The sequence below is a fragment of the Oncorhynchus kisutch genome, linkage group LG20 (genome assembly GCF_002021735.2).
Source record: "Oncorhynchus kisutch isolate 150728-3 linkage group LG20, Okis_V2, whole genome shotgun sequence".
Taxonomy (NCBI): domain Eukaryota; kingdom Metazoa; phylum Chordata; class Actinopteri; order Salmoniformes; family Salmonidae; genus Oncorhynchus; species Oncorhynchus kisutch.
This window is the reverse complement of record NC_034193.2, coordinates 37,356,179-37,384,021: the sequence shown is the minus strand read 5'-3', so window position 1 is coordinate 37,384,021 and position 27,843 is coordinate 37,356,179. Positions and strand designations below refer to the sequence as shown.

Below are 27,843 nucleotides of genomic sequence, written 5' to 3'. Positions count from 1 at the left end.
TGGGCAGGTCACAGTTGTAAATGAGAACTTGTGCTCAACTAGCTTACCTGGTTAAATAAAGGTGAAAAAAAAAAATATATATATAATGACCTCGCTGGAGAGTATAACCAGAAATACTGGAATATAATGACCTCTCTGGCTTTTCAGTATTAGCTGAGTAACATTCCCCAGCAAGAAAACCAAATGTCACTCAAACAGAAGGGATAGTCACTGACAGCAACCAAAACAGGTGGGGTTTTAGGAGGAGTTCTGAAAGACACTGATGCAGGTGTCCACTGAAAGTTGACTAGCAACAACTGGAACAACAACTGGAACCTAAAACACCCACCCACTAAATTAGCCTAAGAGGAAAACAAAAGAAAAACCTACACCAAACTTAAAGACAGTAAGAAAACCAAAAAGGTGGGGCAAAACTAAATCAGATAAAGGATTGTTTGTATAGAAATCAACATAGGGAGCGCCAACTAAAGATGTTAACCCTGCGCCTCCATCAAGACAAGTGGAGCACTGGGCTACCCACTCTTAAATAGCACCTGGGCCAGCACATGTGAAACACCTTCCCAATAACAAGATGGCAACCAAGCACAGGTGTAACACATACTAACACGGCAACACCAAGATTTACGTGCTAAAGTCCAACCTCAAAAAATATATGGAAAAACCAAAACCGGTAACACCTTCCCCCTTAAGACAACAAATAAATCCTGTAATTTTGTTGGACAAGTTCTCTCATCACCAACAGAAAACAACTTTCATTGCAAAAACAAGACAAAACAGCCACTTCTTATTTTTGTATATATATATGCTTTAAAAAAAACATCTTTATTATGAATTTGTGTACATATATATATATATTTTTTATAGCTGTCTAAAATTGAAGTTTTGAGAAACTCACATACTGTACGCTCCTATAACTCTCGTCCCCTTTGAACGATCGCAACCAAAACAATACTCATCTCCAATATGGCAAAGCGTGCAGTCAAAATCAATTGTGAGCCAGGGCTACACACTGGCTCAACACAAAAGACAAAACGTATTGACTGCCCTCTCTTGAAAGACAATCAGCAACCAAGTTGGCTCGACCACGGACATGTTTGATTTCAAGGGGGAACTGCTGCAATATCCATAGTCATTTTCCTCTCGTGATTTTCCTCCGTGGAATTGGCCTCAGGGAAACGAGTGGCAGCGCACATGATGGTTAAGAAACTTTGAGCAAAGGACCATCACAGTCCACCAGAACCCTGCTGAAAGGTATGTCAAAAGCAGGAATATAGTGCAAAGGTGCAACCGGCACAGCTTGGTTCGGTTTACCCATCCGCTGGCAAACATGAAAGAATTTACAGTTAAGCCACAACATCCTGTTTCAGACTAGGCCAGAAGAAGTTATTCAAGATACAGTCATACATCTTGTTGACCCCAAGATGGCTTGCCATACTAACATCATGAGCCAACCTCAATATCTCTTATCGTAGTGTAACTATAGCGACAATTTGAGACACACTGCGCCAATTGTCTTGCCCCGAAGTGAAACGAGGATGCCATTTCCTCGTTAGAACATTTTACTGTTTCGCCAATCAGCTTATTCCTGGACATTGAAGTGTCAACTGTAGGAACCTTCGCTCACCTTTGGGGTTTTCAAAGGAGAGATCAACTCAGGAGGTTTAGCGAAATCAGGATCACCCATAAACATCTCGGACATATCGACCACGGTGGGATCGCTGACATCCTCAACACTAGACTTGCTCCTGGCAACTTTCTTAGATGTAGCATGTGTAACGGCATACACTGGGAACACTAAGATCATTTTTTGATAACCCATCAGGTTACTTTACTCTGGGTTCCTTACCAACAACAGGATTTGGCACGACCATCCCTCCAGCCAAATCGTTTCCCAAAATGAACAAGACCCCCTTCACTGGTAGGCTAGGCCTCCCTCAAACAATGGAACTAGAAATAAGATTACATTATACAAAGGAACTTCCATGCAACCCATCTCCACGGCGTGTACTTACACATTGTAGCCAGTTGCTGAAGTGTCAGACAAAGGCAAAACACCCTCCAAAATGAAGGACTGGGCTGCCCCGGTATCTCACAGTATCACAGTATCTTTACCGGCTGCATCCCAACTCCTCAGAGGCACGAACCCATCTGAATCAAAGGGCTATAACACATCGGATCCAAAATCTTTTTGAGGAAATACACCAGTCCTAACCAGAGACTTAATGGGCCGGAGTGCTCCCACAATGAAGAAACGTCTATTTCTCTCATTTCTCCGTTTCAACCTAGAACACTGATAGACGATGTGTACTTTCTCACGCCAGTACTGACAAACTGGCGGATACAAAAAAAATCAAACAGTATTCTGCTGATCTTTATCTTTGGGCACTGAAGAAATGGACTGAAACCTCACAGTAGGGGACTTCTCTGGACTGAAACCTCACAGTAGGGGACTTCTCTGGACTGAAACCTCACAGTAGGGGACTTCTCTGGACATCTCTGGACTGAAACCTCACAGTAGGGGACTTCTCTGGACTGAAACCTCACAGTAGGGGACTTCTCTGGACATCTCTGGACTTAAACCTCACAGTAGGGGACTTCTCTGGACATCTCTGGACTGAAACCTCACAGTAGGGGACTTCTCTGGACATCTCTGGACTGAAACCTCACTGTAGGGGACTTCTCTGGACATCTCTGGACTGAAACCTCACTGTAGGGGACTTCTCTGGACATCTCTGGACTGAAACCTCACTGTAGGGGACTGGGGACTTCTCTGGACTGAAACCTCACAGTAGGGGACTTCTCTGGACATCTCTGGACTGAAACCTCACAGTAGGGGACTTCTCTGGACATCTCTGGACTGAAACCTCACAGTAGGGGACTTCTCTGGACATCTCTGGACTGAAACCTCACAGTAGGGGACTCCTCTGGACATCTCTGGACTGAAACCTCACAGTAGGGGACTTCTCTGGACTGAAACCTCACAGTAGGGGACTTCTCTGGACTGAAACATCACAGTAGGGGACTTCTCTGGACTGAAACCTCACAGTAGGGGACTTCTCTGGACATCTCTGGACTGAAACCTCACAGTAGGGGACTTCTCTGGATTGCTTTTTGCACAGAGATAACTACTGGTTGCTTTGTTTGTGAAGGTAGTTGTATGTGTCAACAAACTCATCTGCTAAAACTGCAGCTTTCTCAAGCGGGATCTTTGTGCTCGTGAATCTAGGTTGCAACCCTTTCGTGAAGGCAATTCTTGAACTGCTAGAGAAGTATGAGTCTTTAAATTCCTTGACCTCTTAAGAACAGATCAAAAAGACATGCTTGTTCCTTTGCGAACTCAACATGGCTTTATTGTTTTTTTTTAAATATACAGAACTGATGTCTATGCCTCTGGGACCAACTCAAAAGCCCGAAGGACAGTAACTTCAGCAGTGCCACAGTCCGATCTCCATTCAAGAGACAAAGCAGTGCACAACCTCTTATTTAATTAAAGCCTGTGTGCTTATTCAACTTTCAAAATGATTCCACCAATCTTATAACCCCTCAAGGTGGATGTCAGTGAAAGAAACTCTACACAAGTTTATTTTGAACACAAATATCTGGGTACAGCAGAGCTTCAGAGTAGGTGACGAGAGTGACCACCATACTCACGGGAAACAATATCCCAGACAAGCCCCCATTTTGTTATGTTCCCCAGCAATAAGACCAAATAATGTCAATCAAACAGAAGGGGGAAACTAACAAAGAGTCACTGACAACAACCAAAACAAAAGAAAAACCCACACCAAAAGTAAATTCAGGAAGCAAACCAAAAAGGTGGCGCAAAACAAAATCAGATACAGGATTGTTTGTCTAGAACTCAAAATGGGGAGTGCCACCTAAAGGTGTCAACCCTCTGCATTTATCAATGAAACTGAAGCACTGGGCCAGCCACTCTTAAATAGCACTGTATATTTGATGAGGGGCCAGGGGCTGATCTATACTGCCATGCTTATCAATGGGGTGCTGGCAAAGACCTTACCTCCAGCCTCACCTCTTTCCCACTCACCGATGGTCGTCGATTAGGTAGGTTTAGTCTGACCTCTTCAAGCTTCAACATAGTATATGTTTGTTTGTCAGATATCACCTATCCTAACTGCCAGTGGCAATAGAACAGGGACTGTGTGTGTATGTGTTCACAGAAACATGTATGGAGTCAGCACATGGAGACTTGCAAGATGATGTGAAGTCCAGTCTGACAGACGGGCTTGATACTGATGTCTTTACATGGAAAGAGACCTGTCACTTAGCATAAAATAATGTACTAAACTTTGACTTGTTTTGTCTTTTTTTAATTATTGAATTGAATCATATCAGTCATTATGGGGAGGGAGAAACCCTGTGTATTCTGCAAAAGGATCAAGGAACTCATTTTGTATACAGGACATCAGGTATACAGGTATGACCACTGTGACATGTTTGCCAAGGTAGCCTCATTTCCATCAGACAAAATTATGAATAGGCACAGTATCTGTTTCGGCTGGGAATGACAATAAAAGGTGCACATTGTTATTAGTAGAACACTGCTTCTATGGTAATTATGTAAAGGCTTGTTTATTCTACATTGACCTGTTACTACATTTGAAAGTTATCAAAACACTTTGTTTAGAATAACTACATAAATTCAGCAAATGCATTCTTCTCAAATGACTATGTAGGCTACTGACCTATTTAAAGCTTCCTCCGGCATCTCACCATACATAATAACCATACTGTAGTTATTGAACTCAACATGCATGAGGTTTGTTTGCTGATTGAGTGGTGTGAAACAGCTGCAGGCAAGATTCTGACAGATGGGTGTGTCTTGATGGTGGCAAGGACACACCCAAGAAACACCCACATCAAAGTTTAGCTTCTGTCATGGCCACCAGGATTTCTTGAGGAGCAACCCAAAAAACAAGGCCAAATTAGCCGCTGCAGTTCCCCTTTAAATATAACCTGCCCTATACAATAGCTTTCAACAAACCTGATTGGTGTAAACTTTAAGAAATGGTGGTATAAATAATACATTTTTAAATTAAAAGTATGTCAAATTATCCATTTATTTTTTCATAGGTGGTTGCAATCCTGTTGCACTTAGAGTGCTAAAAGAAAATCGATATGCCCAAAGTTTTGCATTAATTTGCAGGGGGACTCATAATTAAAAATAAATCCTGATCGTGCTGCCAACATAACACCCTGCTGCTATGAGAACGGTACTCAATGCAGCTGCTGTATAGGAGACGGGGGTGTCGTGTGTGTGCATGTCCTTGAAAAGAAAAAATGTGCAACATCAAACCGATGACAGTGCGAATAATAATAGGGTATATACAGTACATGACATTGGTATATATCAGCCAACAATGTTCCATGAAACAATGCCTACCATTGACTACACACTATACTTGACTCTTAAAATGATAGTTTATCATTAAGTCTCGATTTCTCGTCGGACTCTATTTTGTTCATTCTATTCAATATGCTGTTCTTGTTCTAATCTGTTACATTCTATTTCCATGATTAGAAAGGTGATACCCCTTGATAAGTTATAGTTTGAGCCATTTTCTCAAGACAATTGCTGATGGCTTGCTATGATTACCCAGCACTGAAATTACTGTTTGTTGTTGCAGTTATGCATAGGCATACATAGGCATACAGCATTGTGCCTACATTATGTCCACAGTCATCAAAGGCTACCAAAAGGTTAGTAATAACAATCAATACCAGGACATGATATTAGCTATTTTATTAAGGGTTTATTACATTCAATGAAGGAATTCTGACGGAAAATGATTGCATGAGAAGAATATCATAACCTGAAAATGGTTAACATTCAGTTTTACACCACTAAAAGACCCTTTAAACATTGAGTCATCTGAATATGAAAAAGCTTCTGATCTACATATATATTAACACATATAGCACCGAAGTGAAACTTTATAAATCTTAGTCATATTTAAACAAATAGTAAAATATATTCACAATTCAAGCCTAATGATCTTTTTAGTGCAATACTACATTCATATGACTGATTCATAAACTCAATAAAACATGATTTATAATCATTTTTCATTATATAATTTAATATCTGTGCTACAACTGGTAAATAGATCTAATGGAACGCATCTCTTGCATGGCTGAATGAAAACAAATGTTTTCCTTTGTGTGTCTCCAACGTTCTTAGGGAGGAAAAGCTATAGAGAAAATGAGCCTCCCCTCTTCAACATTGAACATTTTGACATCCATAGAAAGTTAGCCTTAGCCTGTGCCAGTCTGTTTGTGCTATCATGCCAAACATGACCATTATGCTGTGAGGCTAGACTGTGGGAAAGAGCACAAACAGATCAAGACCAGGGAAGACATGGCTTAGTTACACACGTAGAAAAAAAAAGGTGCTATCTAGAACCTAAAAGGGTTCTTTGGCTGTCCCCACACGAGAAACCTTTCAAGAACCCCTTTTGGTTCCAAGTAGAACCCTTCTGAGTTCCATGTAAAACCCTTTACACAGAGGGTTCTACATGGAACCCAAAAGAGTTCTACCAGGAACTAAAAAGGTTTCTTCTATGGAGACACCCGAAGAACCCTTTGTTCGAAGAGTGTATTGCATGAATTGATACAGCATTGGAAAGTATAGCTTTGGGAAACACTCAATCCCAGACCCTGAGATAAATAATTACTGTATAAGTTTCTTATACAGTGGCTGAAGAAATGTAAAATAACCAGGTCAATATGTGGTTACCATCTAACCTAAAAATGATAATTACATCATGGCATTTGGCCTTTACTGAGTAAGTACTTAGATTTAGGTTAATTTCAGTAGCTGCCCCCTCCCAAGAGTTATTTGTGCTCATATGGCTTTACTTGAAAATCACTGAGGAACACCCTAACTAATGAAAAAATAAGTCATTTGAAACAAGCAAAACAGGAGTCCTAGCACCACTTAAATTGTTTTACACTCAACAATGCTCAAGGCTAAGCTGTAGTAGCTATATAAACAAGAAATATCTGGTTCCATCAACTATTTTCTTCATGTACATTTTTATTAGGTGAGGTACCCCTTTTAAATCGCAGATATATTTTTATTCTATATTCATGAATACCATCTTCATGACTTAATTACTATTTAACTACAGTACCGTAGTATCTTCATGGTTATGGAAAGGGGAGAAACCAGTGTAAAAAGAAGCGTAATGGCGGAATTGGACAGCTCTTAAAAATAATAATCCTCTCTGATTTGGGAAGAGTACTGACCCACCATGCCTTCAGAATCTGCAGGTATAGTGAATAATAGCTAATAACTAGCTTCACATGGAGACCATGCTTGGTCCACAATACACTGCCCTGAGTGTCTGATTGCACAGAGCACCTTAAGGGGATTTGTATCAAACCAATCCAAGCAGTAAGGATTCTCGCTGTCTAATCTCACAATACATCAATGACATTACAACCAAGCACATTTTTACAATATATTTTTTTGAATTCTACAGAAAGTCTACAAAGCAGCAATAACATTAAACAGTGTTTAAATGTAGGAATGGAAACTACAAAATGTAGGTTTAGAATGGCACAAGTGAAAATTAAACAAGATCATATTTGGAAAAACTGTTGGGAGTGTGTGTGTGTTTAGTTTCCAGTTCCACTGTAGAGATCAACAGTACTGGAACTCAGGTTCCTGCTCTGCCTTAGCCTCCTATCACCTGCTGGACTCTGTAGAGAGAAAGAGGCAGAGAGACATGAGGGAGAGAGACATGAGGGAGAGAGACATGAGGCAGAGAGACATGAGGGAGAGAGACATGAGGGAGAGAGACATGAGGGAGAGAGACATGAGGGAGAGAGACATGAGGGAGAGAGACATGAGGCAGAGAGACATGAGGCAGAGAGACATGAGGGAGAGAGACATGAGGGAGAGAGACATGAGGGAGAGAGACATGAGGGAGAGAGACATGAGGGAGAGAGACATGAGGGAGAGAGACATGAGGGAGAGAGACATGAGGGAGAGAGACATGAGGCAGAGAGACATGAGGGAGAGAGACATGAGGGAGAGAGACATGAGGGAGAGAGACATGAGGGAGAGAGAATTAAAGAAAAACAGATAGAAAAAAACAACAAACACAAGGTCCATGTTTTATTGCTAAACTCGATTCTGAAGAGAGAATGATGGGGGTGTTTTTAGAACAGGTATCTTGGTCCTGGGTGAACTAAGGTGAACTATCCAGCAGGCATTGGATAAGTGGCTACAAGGCCATAACGCAAACTAAGCAAGAAGTATGAATAACGGTATATCCACTAGGAGACGTGTTACCTGAAAGGAGTCGTCGTCGTCACTGCTCTTGTTCAAATAGTTCAGAGAGGCAGCTCGTTTCATACTGCAACGGAATAACAAAGCATTTTCATTGGAGTGGGTCTCAAGCAAATGTATATGAAATGTCTTATGCTTTCGGAGAGTGTGTGGGTGAGGCTACTGACGGGTACTGGACCAAGAAGGAATAGCGTATCATGTTGTGTGAATTTGTGTGTCAAATGAATGTGAGGGTTCAACCAATGATGTATATAAACCCAGGATTGCTGATGCTATGTCATGGCCAATGAAAGGCTTTGAAGCCGCCGTTGACCTTAAGGGCCCCAGGACCAGTGGAAGCAAAATAACCCCATAACATCAAAGCCCCCCACCATATTTTACAGTAGGTATTTGTATTTATTATGGATCCCCATTAGCTGGTGCCAAGGCAGCAGCTACTCTTCCTGGGGTCCACCATAATACATTCACAGATTTCACAACACACTGTGTGGACTCAGGCCCCTACTCCATCATTACTACATATCTACAGTACTAAATCCATGTCTATGTGTGTGTATAGTGCGCATGTTATCGTGTGTATGTATACATGTGCCAGTGCATACGGTTTGTGTTGCTTCACAGTCCCCTCTGTTCCATAAGGTGTATTTTTTATGTTTTTTAAATCTAATTTTACTGCTTACATCAGTTACTTGATGTGTAATAGAGTTCCATGTAGTCATGGCTCTACGTAGTACTGTGTGCCTCGCATAGTCTGTTCTGGACTTGGGGACTGTGAAGAGACCTCGTGGCCTATCTTGTGGGGTATGCTTTGGTGTCCGAGCTGTGCGCCAGCAGTTCAAACAGACAGCTTGGTGCATTCAACATGTCACCTCTCATAAAAACAGATTGACATTCATATTATTAATATTAGCTCCCAGTGTACATCCAAGGGCCAGCCGTGCTGCCCTGTTCTGAGCCAATTGCAACTTTCCTAAGTCCTTTTCTGTTGCACCTGACCACACAACTTTACAGCAGTCCAGGGGCAACAAAACCAGGTCCTATAGGACCTGCCTGGTTGATAGTGCTGTTAAGGCAGAGCAGTGCTTTATTCTTGATATACTTCTCCTCTTAGCTACTATTATATCAATATGTTTTGACCATGACAGTTTACAATCCAGGGTTACGCCAAGCAGTTTAGTCACCTCAACTTGCTCAATTTCCACATGATTTATTACAAGACTATGCTAAGGTTCTGGGTTTAGTCAATTATTTGTCCCAAATACAATGCTTTTACTAACTTATTCCTTGCCACCCACCTACTCCAAAACTAACTGCAACTCTTTGTTAAGTGTTAAAGCCAGTGGCATGTCATTAGTAAAGATTGAAAAAAGTAAATTGGCCTAGACAGCTGCCCTGGGGAATTCCTGATTCTACCTGGATTATGATGGAAAAACTTCCACTAAAGAACACCCTCTGTTCTATTAGACAAATAACTCTTTATGCACAATATAGCAGGGGGTGTAAAGCCATAACACAGACTATGATCAATAATGTCAAAAGCCGCACGGAAGTCTAACAAAACAGCCCCCACAATCTTATCAATTTCTCTAAGCCAATCAGTCATTTTTGTAAGTGCTGTGCTTGTTGAATATTCTTCCCATATATGCATGCTGAAAGTTTGTAGTCAATTTGATTACTGTAAAATAGCATTGTATCTGGTCCAAAAGTTTACTCAGGGTTGGTAACAGGCTGATTGGTCAGCTATTTCAGCCAGTAAAGGGGGTTTTACTATTCTTGGGTAGCAGAATGACCTTTGCTTCCCTCCAAGCCTGGGAGCACACATTCTAGTAGGCTTAGACTGAAGATATGGCAAATAGAGGAGTGGCAATATCATCCACTATTATCCTCAGTCATTTTCCATCCATGTTGTCAGACCCCAGTGGCTTTTCATTGTTGTTGGTCACAAATGATTTTCTCACCTCTTTCACACTCACTTTACAGAATGCAAAATTACTCGTCTTTCATAATTTGGTCAGATATACTTGGATGTGGTGTCAGCGTATGTTGCGGACACCACATTCATTTTTCGATGCCAAACTCACCACCGGTGTGTGTGGCCAAAGAGCTCTATTTCATGTCATCGGACCATAGCACCGGTTTCAATCCAAGTGCCAATGCTGTTTTGCAAACTCCAAGGAACTGCTATTGTGAGATGGGTCTTGGATCCTTTGAAAGGCAAGTGGCCACGCATCTTATGTGAGAGCACACAGGCCAAATTTTACAGCAAAATCGTACTCGAACACTGTTATAATAGCAGTTGCCAGAGGCGCAACACTGGGGTCTGAAGTTATCATGTAATCTTCAAAGCATTTTATTCTCTGATCCTTGCCACTTTATTATGGGCATTTAGAGCCATTTGAATGAAGAAGTATTACATATTGTACCTTTAAGCCAGCAAAATGTTATAACTGTGCATGGGGTGTGAGGACTCAATAAGCACTGTGTGTTTGCGCATGTTTCTCTCTCTTACTGGAGGTTGCGTGGGTCGGGGGGACCGTTCCCCTGTAGTTTCTTCACCAGCATCTCGCTGCTTCGCCGTAAGACATCCCGGAGCCTCCCCATCGACCCTGCTCTCCTCAGGCCCCCACTGCCATCCTGAAACAACACCAGGGTCAGACAGTCCTGGAAACTCAAGTCTCCCAATCCATTCCTGATGGATCCCAGGGGGTGTGCACATTATTTCCCACTCCAGCCCAAACATACCAGATTGCTCTGACAAATTGGGTCCAAAAAGCATCCGGAATAAATCTCGGCTGCCATCCTGAAACTTCCTTTACAATACCCAATTAGGGTTGTTTGTGCTGACCTAGAACAAAAGCCTGCAGACCTAAGGGCTCTTCAGGGGTGTGTCAACAATCTAGTAAAGTGGCTTACTCATACTCACCGTGTCTCCTTTCCTTCATCTGCTATGATGGGTTAGGGTTAGTACTGAAAGACTAAAATCAAGTCTACAAATTTGTATCCACCTTATGGTTTTATACTGTTCAGTATTTTTCAGACCAGTGCAAATGAAGGCAGCAGACGAGAAGCTACCGAACCTAACCCTGCACTCGCTAAGGCATAGTCAAGGGCATTATTTCAAAATCAGTACTTCTCCAGTAGGGCGAATTTACAGTATGTCAAAGATAATGAATTTCAAACAAAAATGTATGAATAGGATGAAGCTGTAGAAATGCTCTGCTTTGAGAAACTAGTCTTTCATGCCACAACTGAAGCAAACCTTCAGTACTTAGGGACTTAAACACTAAGTGCACACTTCAGGTAGAAGGGGGTGAAATGTAATTGGATTAAATCTGCAGCCTATTGCTGTGTACTACATTTTAGTACTGCAGTGAAGCTTTTATGCACCAGAACTTCCGGGTTGTGAAACTAGGTCAGTGGACTCCAGAGGGGGAAGATAAAGAGAGGGAGAGCTCATATTGGATGTGCGGTTCCCCCTCAGGTTGGTTTACACAAGCAGCCAGCCAAAGAAAAGCCCAAAATGAAAGTCTTTATTTTCAGTCAATGTCAAACAAGGTTTAGAGACACATTCATCACAATGCAACAAAGGGATGCCAAGACAGGAGTATTAGTCATGGAGAGCATTCTACAGACAGACCAATGAAATAGTGTGACATAGCTAAATTGCTCCACTACATAGGCCAACCAGCCGGACAGCTAATGTGTTTCAGCATTGGCTAGCTCCACTATTACCGTTTATTATTATTATTATTATTAAATTCGGTTAGCAACATTGGAGCCGTCTCTTTCCACCGAGATACCAAAATGCCACAGTTACATGGAATTGCATTTTCATATGGTATCAAGTGTAATTACCTTTAACTACACATGAGCTAATTGAAGTAATAGTCTCATAGTACAGCATCTGTTTTGGTTTAGCACATGCACTTTATAACATTATCTGTAAATGTACTGATGTACTAGTATATACCTGCACTGATTGTGATACAGTTATTATATAATAGTTAAAAGTGCTTAAAGAGTAACTACATGGCATACAGGCAACTTCAATTTGGTGGTGTTGGCTAATGCTGAAACGACTGGCTAGCTAGGTTAGTTACTAGTACTACACTTATTCAGCCTAAAATACATCATATAAAGATACTATAGTTTAGAATGAGGGAAACTGACTGAAACATGGGACATATAAAATAAAAACTGGGAACAGTTAGTGGACAACAATGAGCACATTTCAAGCTACAGAGCGGTTTGAAAAATCTTTACATTCAGGTAACATAACTGTTAAACGAGGCCTCACAATGATCACACCTAAATCCCCAATCTAAAGCCGATCTTTAAGCATAGCAATGTTGTCATCAGGAGCATTCATAAAATCTGATGTCAATTCATAACATATATCTTATGAGCAGCCAGCTAGGTCACATGTCACTGTGTTCAAGGTAACTATATTGTTGGCTGACAAGACAGCTAACCTTGGTCGTTTCATGTGCGCCATGGCTGTTCATAGGTGTTATAAACTAACATAAGCTGTTATGACTGCCTTACGTCATAGCAGGGTAAAGTAGGCTTTAAAGATGAGACGATAACAAGAGTGAAAGCTGTGTGAGGAACAACAAGAGGACCATCAAGTTAAAACCAAATAAGTGACCTCACCAAATGCCACTCAGAAGCTTACAAAAGCAAATACAACTTTGTGTTTGTGTGTCTCTGGTGTTCGTGTCCCTTTTCCAATGGCTACTTCAAAATATGAAACAAGATTCTCTGGCATGGAGCATAACTAGAGAAAGCATTTCTTTCCCCAAGCTATGGCTTTGGAGAAAGCAATTTGCACAATGCCATTCAATTCAAAGACACTGATTCTACAGTTAGCAAGCTGTTCCTCTTTAAAACGTCAATACCATAGTCAGGCACAGACACCATCATTACTAACCTTATGGCTATATTATAATAATAATACATTGCTTAGAGGGACAATGCAAAGATAAATAAACATTATGATAAACACTATCCTATATAAGACATTATTTAAAAAGTAAACTAAATAAAAACAGGAGACAGATACACTAATCTCAATAAACCATAAGTAATCGATGTGTAAACTCAAAAGGTGCTTTTAAGTGGCGACGTGACTTGGAATCATAATAGCGTCACGATATACATTTTTTAAATTGTCTTACATTTGCTCCTATATAAACACAACAGTACGCATAAATAATTTACAAGGGTCATGGTCACACTTAAAACAGGTTGCAAGTTAACAAAATTAGTGAACATAAAAAAGGCACCAAGGTAGATCAATCCTGGTCAAATATCAGGACAAAAAGCTGGCAGCAGCGAAATAAAAAGCACTACTCTAGCTGGTTGCTCTTCAGTGGCCAATAATATTTTAGAGATAACAAAACGAGATAAAAATTCTGACTGGTCTCATTTGGTAATGGACCAATACTTGATGCCCTTCTAACTGTGTGACTGTGCTTAGTGGAAATATGAAGATCAATGTAAAAGCAATCATATTTGCATACAAGAAGAACAGAAAAAAAGAGAAAATCAAACAACCAAAGCTTTGATAGTCAAGTTTCCAGTGTTCAGTTGGACTCTGGTGCCACCATCTCTTATTGGTTAGAATATCATACATACTATACAAGTGATGACACAGCAAGAGAAAGGGAGAGTCGGGGATCGAGGAAGAGTCGGGGATCGAGGAAGAGTCGGGGATCGAGGAAGAAAAAGGGAGAGTCGGGGATCGAGGAAGAAAAAGGGAGAGTCGGGGATCGAGGAAGAAAAAGGGAGAGTCGGGGATCGAGGAAGAAAAAGGGAGAGTCGGGGATCGAGGAAGAAAAAAGGGAGAGTCGGGGATCGAGGAAGAAAAAAGGGAGAGTCGGGGATCGAGGAAGAAAAAAGGGAGAGTCGGGGATCGAGGAAGAAAAAAGGGAGAGTCGGGGATCGAGGAAGAAAACGGGGAGAGTCGGGGATCGAGGAAGAAAAAGGGAGAGTCGGGGATCGAGGAAGAAAAAGGGAGAGTCGGGGATCGAGGAAGAAAACGGGAGAGTCGGGGATCGAGGAAGAAAAAGGGAGAGTCGGGGATCGAGGAAGAAAAAGGGAGAGTCGGGGATCGAGGAAGAAAAAGGGAGAGTCGGGGATCGAGGAAGAAAAAGGGAGAGTCGGGGATCGAGGAAGAAAAAGGGAGAGTCGGGGATCGAGGAAGAAAAAGGGAGAGTCGGGGATCGAGGAAGAAAAAGGGAGAGTCGGGGATCGAGGAAGAAAAAGGGAGAGTCGGGGATCGAGGAAGAAAAAGGGAGAGTCGGGGATCGAGGAAGAAAAAGGGAGAGGGGGATAGAGGAAGAAAAAGGGAGAGTCGGGGATCGAGGAAGAAAAAGGGAGAGGGGGATAGAGGAAGAAAAAGGGAGAGGGGGATAGAGGAAGAAAAAGGGAGAGAGGAGGAGAAAGGGAGAGACAGGGAGAGAGGAAGAGAAAGGGAGAGACAGGGATAGAGGAAGAGAAAGGCTGAAAATGTGATGCAGCATGATGAGAGAAATGAGTGGGCATGAACGAGAGAGCTAGAGAGAGGGATAAAGAAAACGCAAGAGGAAAAGAGACCAGGAGAAGAGGGCCAGAGTGGAAAACGCAAGAGGAAAAGAGACCAGGAGAAGAGGGGCAGAGTGGAAAACGCAAGAGGAAGAGGGCAAGAGACCAGGAGAAGAGGGTCAGAGTATGGAAAACGCAAGAAGATGGAGAACATGCGTGGGAGTGAGAGACCCCGAAAGGATGGGAAGAGAAAGATTGGGAGTTAAAAGGTATAATCGGTTTTGTGGGGATGAAGGAGGAGTCCTCCATGAAAGATTAGAAGAGGCTTCACACAGAGGAAGTGACAAGAGACATCCATTTTGATTCGATTGGCTTGATTGGTTGAGGAGAGTGAGGCGGAGGAAGGTCATCCTGCTGATTTAGGCCTAATGGAGGACGGAAAGAGAAGAGAACAAGAACAGTGGAGAGCGAAAGAGACAGACAAGAGAAATTGAGGAGAGAGAGAGAACCAGAACGGGGAGAAAGAGACATACAGCAGAAAAGAGAAAGATGAGACAAAAACACAGGCAGAAAAACACAAGGTTAACACACCCTTCAAGAGAGGAATATAGCAAGATTAAAAGATCAAAGCTTAGAACATTATTTTATGACCAATATTAAACCATCTTTATCAAATGACTGCACATGTGCCATAAAGAATGAACAAGTAGAAGACAATCATTTGTGGCCCTACACTGTCTGACAATTATATCACATTTGAAAAGGTTTAGAGAAGAACGCTTTTGTAGTCGTCGCTACGCTGCACTGAACGCAGTGAGCTAATGACATCAGTGTGAACCGCAGTGGGACTCTAGGGGCACCTTAGCAGTCTGCTCACCCTGCAATGCAGCGTGCTCCTAGCCATCTACAGTTGGGGACCAGGGCTGTGGAGAATCTGCTTTAAAACTGGTTAGAAACCATTATACACCAAGTATACCAAACATTAGGAACAGCTTCCTAATATTGAACAGCCTCAATTCGTCTAGGCACGCACTCTACAAGGTGTCGAAAGCGTTCCGCAGGGGTGCTGGCCCACGTTGACTCTAATGCTTCCCACAAGCTTGTCAAGTTGGCTGGATGTCCTTTGGGTGGTGGACCATTTTTGATACACACAGGAAACTGTTGAAAGTGAAAAGAACTGCAACGCTGCTGGGTTTGACACAAACCGATGCGCCTGGCACCTACCAACATACCCCGTTCAAAGGCATTTTTTGTCTTGCCCATTCACCCTCAATGACACATTCCATGTCTCAATTGTCTCGGCTTAAAAATCCCTCAACCTGTCACCTCCCCTTCATCTACACTGATTGAAGTGGATTTAACAAGTCACATCAATAAGGGATTATAGCTTTCACATGGCCAGTCTCAGGTATACCTAGTATATATTAAACCCAGTATAATATATAAAGATGTGATTAGAAGATAAGTTATTATTAATATGTCTTCTGGATTGACAAGTTGCTGGCAAAGTACCAAATCTATGTTAGAAATACACTACATGAGCATCTCATTCCAAAATCATGGGCACTTCTATTGAGTTGGTCCCCGCTTTGCTGCTATAACAGCCTCCACTAGATGTTGGAACATTGCTGTAGGGACTTGCCTCCATTCAGCCACAAGAGCATTAGTAAGGTTGGGCATTAATGTTGGGCGATTAGGCCCGCAGTCAGCGTTCCAATTCATCCCGAAGGTGTTTGATGGGGTTGAGGTCAGGGCTCTGTGCAGGCCAGTCAAGTTCTTCCACACCGATCTCAAAAAACCATTTCTGTATGGACTCCGCTTTGTGCATTGTCATGCTGAAACAGGAAAGGGCCTTCCCTAAACTGTTGCCACAAAGTTGGAAGCACAGAACCATCTAAAATGTCATTGTATTCTGTAGCGTTAAGATTCCCATCACTGGAACTAAGGGGCTTAGCCCAAACCATGAAAAGCAGCCCCAGACCATTATTCCTCCTCCACCTAACTTTACAGTTGGCTCTATGCATTGGGGCAGGCAGCGGTCCCCATAGCATCCACCAACCCAAGGTTAATTCGTCAGACTGCCCAGATGATGAAGTGTGATTTATGACTCCAGAGAACACATTTCCACTGCTGGAGAGTCCAATGGTGGCACCCTTTACACCACTCCAGCCGACGCTTGGCATTGCGCATGATGAGCGTAGGCTTGTGTGTGGAACTCGTTAGTGAGTGATGCAACCCGAGGACAGACTTTTAAAAATATTTTTTATGCACTTCAGCGGTCCCGTTCCGTGAGCTTGTGTTGCCTAGCGCTGAGCCGTTGCTGCTCCTAGACGTTTCCACTTCACAATAACAACACTTACAGTTGAGCGGGGCAGCTCTAGCAGGGCAGACATTTGATTAAGTGACTTGTTGGAAAGGTGGCATCCTATGAAGGTGCCACGTCGAAAGTCACGGAGCTCTTCAGTAAGGCCCTCCTACTGCCAATGTTTTTCGATGGAGATTGCATGGCTGATTTTAAACACTTGTCAGCAATGGGTGAAGCCAAAATAGCTGAATACAATCATTTGAAGGGGTACACACACATACTTTTGTATATATAGTGTATATTTTACACTACATTTGCACTCTATGCCTTCCTAAATAATATATTAAGTCTTAGGTGTGCGTGTCTGTGCAGTGCACTCACCCCGTTCCAGTCCACGCTGCCGTCCTCCCCCGCTTCGGAGGCGCTCTCATATTTTACGCTGCTCAGACTCTCCCTGCTCCTCCTCCTGTCTCCGTCTCTCTGCAGCTCCACCACACCCTGAACAAAACACACAAATCTGTTCAATTTTGCAATATCATTTCACCTTTTGATCTAACATTATTATTGAAAGTAATTGGTGCAACTGATTGGTAAAATCAGTAAACCATGCAGTCACAAACACACAATCAAGCAAAATAGTCCATGAATATACAGATGTGAAACACTAATAACAAATATGCAACAATAGGTCTTAAAGTCTCTGTGGATGTCTGCCTTCAGTTCAAGCATTTCCATAACTGAATATACACAAGTTTGGATTTAAGCTTGAACGTGTGTGTTTTTATAAAATGTGAGAAGCTGACCTGTTTTCGGGACCTCAAGGCACACTCCTCCAGGGTCTCAGCGGCCTCCATCTTGCCTTGCCGGCGATACAGAGCTCCCAGATTACGCAGAGTGGTGTTGACAGTGGGGCTGATGGACACACACCAAGTTCACTTCAAAAATCACTGCAGTGACTAGAGATGCCAATCAGTACCATTCCTTTACTTCGGTAGTTCTAACAAGTCTTTAAGTGGACTTCTTACCTGTTCACCTTGCAATTCTTATACCAGCCGCCATAATCTCCATAGCCGTCTTTGCTCTGGTGATACAAGGAAAGAGGGGAGGGTGGGGGAGAGGGAGAGAGGATAGAGAGGGGGAAGAGAGGATAGAGGGGGAAGAGAGGATAGAGGGGGAAGAGAGGATAGAGGGGGAGAGAGGAGCACAAAAATGCACGTCACAAAAAGGGAAACCCCTCATTCTCCAAAAAGTCCCTTCCGATTGACTCAGATATTTGATATCAAACACAGCGGGGACAACATCATGTGCACCCTCCCTTGAGGAGTGTTTGGTAAGAGCTTTTTGTTGCTGCTGATTTCAGTTAGCAGGATGTTGCTGCCTCGATGTGTATGGTGTCATATCGCTGAGCCTACACAAAACAAGCACCCCCCCCCCCTTCATTTTTGACATTTAGCAGACGCTCTTATCCAAAGCAACTTACAACAGTGAGCGCATACATTTAAATGTTTCTTACTGGTCCCCCATGGGAATCAAACCCACAACCCCGGTGTTTCAAGCACCATGCTCTACCAAATCAGGAACACGGGACCAGACAGTATTGACAAGTAAACAAAATAGGCACACACACACTTTACATAGACTCACCTTGCACTCCTCCCGCTCCTCGGCATGCACCCAGATGGGCTTGTTCTCAGCTGCAGAGACAGAGGAAAAAGAGAAATGTGTGCTGTATGCTGGAAAAAACATCCTCAACCAGTAACAGACAGGCATTTTAGCAAAACGGTAGCATATAGATGTAGACACCTGCACCGTGCTGACATTTAGGCAATATTATTTAAACTTGGTTCCTTTCTTTCGTGAGACAAGATCCTATCGCAACCTCTCAATCTCAGTAATGGTTTGAGATTTTTTAAACTCTGTTTCAACCTGAGACCAGAGTTCTGATAATCCCTCAAATTCATCCCCACCGCCCTCACATAATCAATTGAGACCTATTTGTTAATTAACCGTGTATTATATATTGGCATAGTAAGAAAGTGAAGAGAGACATGGTCACAATTATGTCTCAAATTGATTGAGAATATGGAAAAGGAAATGTGAAAATAAAGTCAACCCATCATTTCACATGTTAAATCTTGAGAGAACTTTGATGAAAGCATTTCATTTAATTATGGATCAAAAATAAAACTAAGCATATTTAATGACATTAAAAAAAAGAAGAAGTTAGAAATCATTCAAAATAAAATCTAAAAGAATATTGTCAATGTCAGAAACAGTCAATACAAACTCAACATAACATGAATGACAACGGAAGCACAGTAAAGAAAAATACATGAGAAATGAAAAGGATGTGGAAGCTTACTTGAAATATGGCATGTTAAGCCTGAATAACACTAACCATAATAAAGACATCATGCTTATCAAAACAAATAGTTTGACGGTGTATAATAACCAACCTTTGTTTTCTTTACAGCGACATACAGAAGTATTATGCTCGTAGTTAGAAGAAAAGGTTGGCTGTAGTAAGTGGTCATGTATGTGATTCTATAACAGTGTTACGAAGGCATTGTGTCAAGACTACTTCAAAAAGGGATTTCTAAAGAAAGTTGGTGAAGTAAGAGACGTCATGACAGATGAACCCAACTCACTAACTCACTATTATAAAAATCATGAAAAATATCAAAAAGTATGGAATTTTAACACAAAAACAAGCAACACAAAACGAACAAAAACCGAGACTTAAATATCTTTGTTCACATTCTTTATATCGCAACTGGTAATAAATAATTAAATGCTGGGCAATATAATAAGCACCACCTATGTAAACCAAGTTGGATTTAGTTTTGGTTTCAGAAATGTTTCACTCTGGGGAAAAACCCCCCATCAATGTTCCACTCACCTTCATTATTGTGTATCATATGCACATGCCCAGTGATTATCCTACAATGTGACATGGCATTTAGAGTGAAAGGTCAAGAAAACCTTTAATGGCACTTTGATCATCCATAACACCTCAAATGAAAAATATCATTCAATTGAGCATCAGAAACAACTAGCAAATGCTAGAAAATAGGAAAAATGTTCAAGTTCCTAATACATTCAATATGGGAAGAAGTCCATTCTTTTTTTCTTCCAAATACTTCTTTCAATTTAGGAATTTAACAAAACCTGTTAGTTAGCCAGCTAGCCCTTCAAATATTCTAAATCTTTACTTCTACTAAACATTTATTTCAAATACTCTATACTCCTCGTAACCAGTTGTTTTCTTTATGATCTAGAAAGTAAAACATTATTTTGAAGTATTTATGGAACAGCTCTTAAATCAGTCTGCTCTAGCCTGCACTATTCTATAAGTGGTTGAACCCTACACTTCAAGTCAAATGTTGACTATGTTCTCATTAGCAATGAACCCTTACACTTCAAGTCGACTTGTCAACTACGTTGTCATTAACTAGGCGTCATAACTCATCCTGATAATTGATGGCAAAATCTGACAAATCAGTTAGCTAGTTTGCCAGTACAAAATGCTACATGTGAAATAAAGTGTTCTACAATGTCAGATCCACAGACTGACTGTATGTCTGTGGTCAGTACAGTCCAGCGCTCGATTGTTCATTCTAGAAACCCAACACTTTGAATTCATGTAAAATAAACACTAGAACGTACTGTATCTTTGAGTAGACGAAGAACAGATTGAAAAAAAGGTTTGCAAATAAGGAGGCAAAGTGACTACTACCCCCAAGTGTTTGTTGTGGCCCTTTCGAGTTTTGGACTAGTTTGCTCACCATCCACGGATCCAAATTCCTTCTCGTGAGCTTGGGTGAGAATCTCTTTGTAAAGGATTTCCGCCTCCTTGTACTTCCCCTGCTTCAAGTAACACGAAGCCTGGGAGACGAGAGGAAAAGGCTCAGAGAGTTCAGACATTTCACCTTTGAACTAAAAGTATACACAATGCAAATCACTGAACCAGGTTCCATCTACACAAAGCAACAACCATCACAGTTAATGAGATTTAAAAGGAAACAAAGTTCATTCCCTGCACCATCTTGTTTAGTCTACCACCAATATAAATACAAGCATAACAGGATCAAAGAGCTACGGCAAGGATGAGCAACTTTGGTTCTCATAGGACAGGGTTGTCAAACTCAATCCACGGAAGGCCTAGTGTCATTCTAAAATATTTTTATTAAGCCCTAGACAAGTAGGTGTGGGGAGTTAGTTCATCAATCAAGTGCAAGGGAGGAGCGAAATCCCCCAGACACATGGCCCCTCTGTGGAATGATTTTGACACCGGTGTCATAGGGCCTTAGTGTCTACAGGTTTTTGTTCTTATTTAGACCTGAGAAATCAGGTGTCGGCACTTCTGTGCAATTAGTGTCAGATGAAAGAGAAAACCAGCAGACAGAGTTATTCACCAACGAGCAGCAGTAGTCAAGAACGGCAGTCAAAAGCCAGGCAGCCCCCTCACCAGGTTGTTCTTGGTCTTGGCCACGTTGGGGTCATCAGGGCCCAGCCTGCGCTCGTAGATCTCCAGGGCACGGCAGTAGTAGTACTCCACCTCTTCGTACTTGCCCTGGTTCTGACACAGCAGGGCCAGGTTGTTCAGCTGCTTGGCCACATCAGGATGGTCCTTGCCCAGCACCTATATGGGAGGCGAGAGGACAGAAGCATCAAACACAAGTTGAGGTGCAGCCAAATAATCAAAGACGGCAACGCAACTCATTTTTTAAGATGTACTGTATAAAGTCTCAGTCAAAAGTGGACACCTACTCATTCCAGGGTTTTTCTTTATTTTCCCTATTTTCTACATTGCAGAATAATAGTGAAGACATCAAAACTATGAAATAACATATGGAATTACAAAGTAACCCAAAAAGTGTTAAATCAAAATATATTTTAGATTGTTCAAAGTAGCCACCCTTTGCCTTGATGACAGCTTTGCACACTCTTGGCATTCTCTCAACCAGCTTCATGAGGTTGTCACCTGGAATGCATTTCAATTAACAGGTGTGCCTTGTTAATTTGTGGAATTTCTTTCCTTCTTAATGCGTTTGAGCCAATCAGTTGTGTTGTGACAAGGTAGGGGTGGTACACAGAAGATCCAAAGTCCATATTATGGCAAGAAGAGCTCAAATAAGCAAAGAGAAACAACAGTCCATCATTACTTAAAGACACGTAGGTCTGTCAATGCCGGAAAATGTCAAGAACTTTGAACGTTTCTTCAAGCGTAGTCGCAAAAACCATCCAACGCTATGATGAAACTGGCTCTCATGAGGACTGCCATAGGAAAGGAAGACCCAGAGTTACCTCTGCTGCAGAGGATAAGTACATTAGTTAATTGTACCTCAGATTGCAGCCCAAATAAATGCTTCACAGAATTCAAGTAACAGACACATCAACGGTTTAATATATATATATTTCACTTTTATTTAACCAGGTAGGCAACTTCGACCTAGCCAAGATAAAGCAAAGCAGTGCGACAAAAAACAAGTTACACGTGGGATAGACAAAAGTAGAGTCAATAACACAACAGAAAAATCTATATACAGTGTGTGCAAATGGCTTAAGGAGGTAAGGCAATAAATAGGCCATAGTAGCAAAGTAATTACAATTTAGCAAATTAACACTAGTGATAGATGTGTAGATGTGCAAGAACAATTTTTTTTTAACAAAAACAATATGGGGATGAGTTAGGTAGCTGGATGGGCTATTTACAGATGGGCTGTGTACAGCTGCAGCGATAGGTAAGCTGCTCAGAGAGCTGATGCTTAAAGCTAGTGAGGGAAATAGAAGTCTCCAACTTCAGCGATTATTTCAATTAGTTCCAGTCATTGGCAGCAGAGAACTGGAAGGAAAGGCAGCCAAAGAGGTGTTTGCTTTGGGGATGACCAGCGAGATATACCTGCTGGAGCGTGCGCTACGGGTGGGTGTTGCTAAGGTGACCAGTGAGCTTAGATAAGGCGGAGCTTTAGCTAGCAAAGACTTATAGATGACTTGGAGACAGTGGGTTTGGCGACGAATATGTAGCGAGGGCCAGCCGACGAGAGCATACAGGTCGAAGTGGTGGGTGGTATATGGGGCTTTGGTGACAAAACAGATGGCACCGTGATAGACTACATCCCATTTGCTGAGTAGAGTGTTGGAGGCTATTGTGTAAATTACATCACATTAGTCAAGGATCGGTAGGTTTCACGAGGGTATGTTTGGCAGCGTGAGTGAAGGAGGCTTTGTTGCGAAATAGGAAGCCGATTCTAGATTTAATTTTATATTGGAGATGCTGGAAGGAGAGTTCAGTCTAGCCAGACACCTACGTATTTGTAGTTGTCCACATATTCTAAGTCAGAACCGTCCAGAGTAGTGATGCTAGTTGGGCAGGCGGTTTTGGGCAGCGATCGGTTGAAAAGCATGCATTTAGTTTCACTAGCATTAAAGACCATTTGGAAGCCACGGAAGGAGTTGTATGGCACGGAAGCTAGTTTGTAGGTTTGTTAACCTCTTGAAGCTATGGGGGCGCTATTTCAAAACGTGCCCGTTTTAAGCGCAATATTTTGTCACGAAAAGATGCTCGACTATGCATATAATTGACATTTCCAAAACTGCAAAGATATTATCTGTGAGTGCCACAGAACTCATGCTACAGGCAAAACCAAGATTAAACTTCAAACAGGAAATGAGCAGAATTTTTGAGGCTCTGTTTTCCATTGTCTCCTTATATGGCTGTGAATGTGCCATGAACGAGCCTAAGCTTTCTGCCGTTTGGCCAAGGTGTCTGCAGCATTGTGACGTATTTGTAGGCATATCATTGGAAGATTGGCCATAAGAGACTAGATTTACCAGGTGTCCGCCCGGTGTCCTTTGTCTAAATTGGTGCGTAATCTTCAGCTGCAGGCATTTTCCCATGGGATTTAGAGGAGAAAGCACATTTCCACGAACGATATATCATCGAAGAGATATGTGAAAAACACCTTGAGGATTGATTCTCAACAACGTTTGCCATGTTTCAGTCGATATTATGGAGTTAATTTGGAAAAAAGTTTGGCGTTTTGATGACTGAATTTTCGTTTTTTTTTTGGTAGCCAAACGTGACGCACCAAACGGAGCGATTTCTCCTAAACAAATAATCTTTCAGGAAAAACTGAACATTTGCTATCTAACTGAGAGTCTCCTCATTGAAAACATCCGAAGTTCTTCAAAGGTAAATGATTTTATTTGAATGCTTTTCTGTTTTTGTGAAAATGTTGCCTGCTGAATGCTAACGCTAAATGCTACGCTAGCTATCAATACTGTTACACAAAAGCATATTTTGAAAATCTGAGATGACAGTGTTGTTAACAAAAGGCTAAGCTTGAGAGCTAGCATATTTATTTCATTTAATTTGCGATTTTCATGAATAGTTAACGTTGCGTTATGGTAATTGGCTTGAGGCTGTAGTCACGATCCCGGATGGCTCGACGCAAGAAGTTAACACAGTGTCCAAAGAAGGGCCAGAAGTATACAGAATCATGTAATCTGCATAGAGGTGGATCAACAAATCACCTGCAGCAAGAGCGACATCATTGATATATACAGAGAAGAGAGCCGGACTGAGAATTGAACCCTGTGGCACTCCCATAGAGACTGCCAGAGGTCCGGACAACAGGCCCTCCGATTGGACACACTGAACTCTATCAGAGAGGTAGTTGGTGGACCAGGCAAGGAAGTCATTTGAGAAACCAAGGCTGTTGAGTCTGCCGATAAGAATGTGGGGATTGACAGAGTCGAAAGCCTTGGCCAGGTTAATGAAGACGGCTGCACAGTGCTTTTATTGATGGCGGATTGCACAGCGGAGAAGGTACGATGGGATTTGAAATGGTCAGTGATCTGTTTGTTAACTTGGCTTTCGAAGACTTTAGAAAGGCAGGGCAGGATGGATATAAGTCTGTAACAGTTTGGGTCTAGAGTGTCACCCCCTTTGAAGAGGGGGATGACCGCGCAGCTTTCCAATCTTCAGGAATCGGGCGATACGAAAGAGGTTGAACAGACTAGTAATAGCGTTTGCGGTGGCGGATCATTTTAGAAAGAGGGTCCAGATTATCTAGCCCAGCTGATTTGTACGGGTCCAGGTTTTGCAGCTCTTTCAGAACATCTGCTATCTGGATGAAGGAGTAGCTGGGGAGGCTTGGGCAAGTAGCTGCGGAGCTGTTGGCCGGGGTTGGTGTAGCCAGGAGGGAAGCATGGCCAGCCGTAGAGAAATGCTTATTGAAATTCTCAATTATCGTATTATTATTTATCGGTGGTGACAGTGTTTCCTAGCCTCAGTGCAGTGGGCAGCTGGGAGGAGGTGCTCTTATTCTCCATAGACTTTTTGGAGTTAGAACTACAGGATACACATTTCTCTTTGAAAAAGCTAGCCTTTGCTTTCCTAACTGACTGTGTGTATTGGTTCTTGACTACCCTGAAACGTTACATATCGCGGGGACTGTTTGATGCTAGTGCAGTACACCACAGGATGCTTTTGTGCTGGTTGAGGGCAGTCAGGTCTGGAGTGAACCAAAGCTATATCTGTTCTTAGTTCTAAATTTATTGAAAGGGGCATGCTTATTCAAGATGGTGAGGAAATTACTTTTAAAGAACAACCAGGCATCTTCTACTGACAGGATGAGGTCAATATCCTTCCAGGATACCCGGGCCAGGTCGATTAGAAAGGCCTGCTCACAGAAGTGTTTAAGGGAGCATTTGACAGTGAGGAGGGGTGGTCGTTTGACCGCAAAGCCATAACGGATGGAGGAAATGGGGCAGTGATCGCTGAGATCCTGATGGAAAACAGCAGAGGTGTATTTGGATAGCAAGTTGGTCAGGATAATATCTATGAGGGTGCCCATGTTAACAGATTTAGGGTTGTACCTGGTGGGTTCCTTGATAGTTTGTGTGAGATTGAGGGCATCTAGCTTAGATTGTAGGATGGCCGGGGTGTTAAGCATGTTCAGAGGAGTTAAACTGTTCAGAGGAGACTGCGTGAATCAGGCCTTCATGGTCGAATTGCTGCAAAGAAACTACTACTAAAGGACAATAAGAAGAGACTTGCTTGGGCCAAGAAACAAAAGCAATGGACATTAGACGGGTGCATATCTGTCCTTTGGTCTGTTAAGTCCAAATGTGAGATTTTTGTTTCCAACCTCCGTCCGTGTCTTTGTGAGATGCAGAGTAGGTGAACGGATGATCAGCGCATGTGTGGTTCCCACCGTGAAGCATGGAGGAGGTGTGATGATGTTTTGTTGGTGACACTGTCTGTGATTTATTTAGAATTCAAGGCACACTTAACCAGCATGGCTACCACAGCATTCTGCAGCGATATGCCATCCCATCTGGTTTAAGCTTGGTGGGACTATAATTTTTTTTCAACAGGACTATGATCCTAAACACACCTCCAGGCTGTGTAAGGGTTATCTGACCAAGGAGGGTGATGAGTGCTGCATCAGATGACCTGGCCTCCACAATCACCCGACCGCAACCCAATTGATATGGTTTGGGATGAGTTGGACCGCAGAGTGAGGGAAAAGCAGACAAGTGCTCAGCATGTGTGGGAACTCCTTCAAGGCTGTTGAAAAGCAATCCTCATGAAGCTGGTTGAGAGACTGTCAAAGTTCTTGAAATGTTCCAGATTGACTGACCTTCATGACTTAAAGTAATGATGGACTGTCGTTTCTCTTTGCTTATTTGGACTTGGACTTTTACCAAACAGGGCTATCCTCTGTATACCACCCCTACTTTGTCACAACACAACTGATTGGCTCAAACGCATTAAGGAAAAAAATTCCACAAATGAACTTTTAACAAGGCACACATGTTAATTGAAATGCATTCCAGGTGACTACCTCATGAAGCTGGTTGAGAGAATGCCAAGAGTGTGCAAAGCTGTCATCAAGGCAAAGGGTGGCTACTTTGAAGAATCTCAAATATATTTTGATTTGTTTAACACTTTTTTGGGTTATTACATGATTCCTTGTGTTATTTCATAGTTTATGTCTTCACTCTTCTACAATGTAGAAAATAATCAAAATAAAAAAAATCCTTGAATGTGTAGGTCTGCCCGACCTTTTGACTGGTACGGTATATATAAAACATTGATATTTTATGGCTGCCATGAAACCATTAGAAGTGTTACGGGAAAGAGGGACGGCATAATATATATATATATATATATTTTTAAACAAACCTCCGCCATCATCAAAGCCATAAAAAAATTGTCATGTAACACGAACTCAATGTCTCGCCATGTCATAAATCATAATGATGAGCTGGTGATGAACTTCGTGTTATAAGCACCACTTATGTAAAGTTAATTTTCAATTCCAGACTGCGACATTTGCAATTGTTGAGTATATTAATTAGTAATATTGCTAAATGAATGAAGCACAGTACAAATTAACTGACATTGTATAATTTTACCAAGTATGTCTGCACTGGATATGTACTGCACTAGACCTACCTTCTCTCTGATCTCCAGAGCCCTCTTGCAAAGGGGCTCAGCTTCCTTGTACTTCCCCCTCTTGCCATACAACACTGCCAGATTGTTCAGTGTCGCAGCCACCTGAGAAACAGAGAAGGATTAGTGAGCAGCTCTCATCGTGTTATGTAGCTGCTCTGTACCTGCAATGCGGTGAGTCAAACAAGGGAGCCTGTACAGTTTAAATGTTTCCAAAAGTACATCTACAAA

At 42.0% G+C, this 27,843-nt stretch overlaps 1 protein-coding gene across 4 annotated transcripts in view; it reads right to left on the bottom strand.

The window, feature by feature from the left end:
• Positions 1–5,749: 5,749 nt before the first annotated feature.
• LOC109875538 (kinesin light chain 1) overlaps positions 5,750–27,843 on the bottom strand; it is a 34,515-nt gene continuing 12,421 nt past the window's right edge. For 2 of the 4 annotated variants that reach the window (XM_020467879.2, XM_020467880.2), the window contains exons 7-16: positions 27,616–27,717; positions 21,616–21,789; positions 20,933–21,032; positions 18,792–18,841; positions 18,173–18,228; positions 17,951–18,059; positions 17,529–17,645; positions 10,827–10,951; positions 8,321–8,384; positions 5,750–7,725 (exon numbers count right to left, since the gene is read on the bottom strand). In XM_020467879.2, the coding sequence (XP_020323468.1) occupies positions 7,642–7,725; positions 8,321–8,384; positions 10,827–10,951; positions 17,529–17,645; positions 17,951–18,059; positions 18,173–18,228; positions 18,792–18,841; positions 20,933–21,032; positions 21,616–21,789; positions 27,616–27,717 (981 nt within the window). In that variant the 3' untranslated portion in view covers positions 5,750–7,641. Of the gene's footprint in view, positions 7,726–8,320; positions 8,385–10,826; positions 10,952–11,830; positions 15,268–17,528; positions 17,646–17,950; positions 18,060–18,172; positions 18,229–18,791; positions 18,842–20,932; positions 21,033–21,615; positions 21,790–27,615; positions 27,718–27,843 lie in introns of those variants that run through there. The other 2 variants (XM_020467881.2, XM_031799078.1) reach the window with 2 other exon arrangements.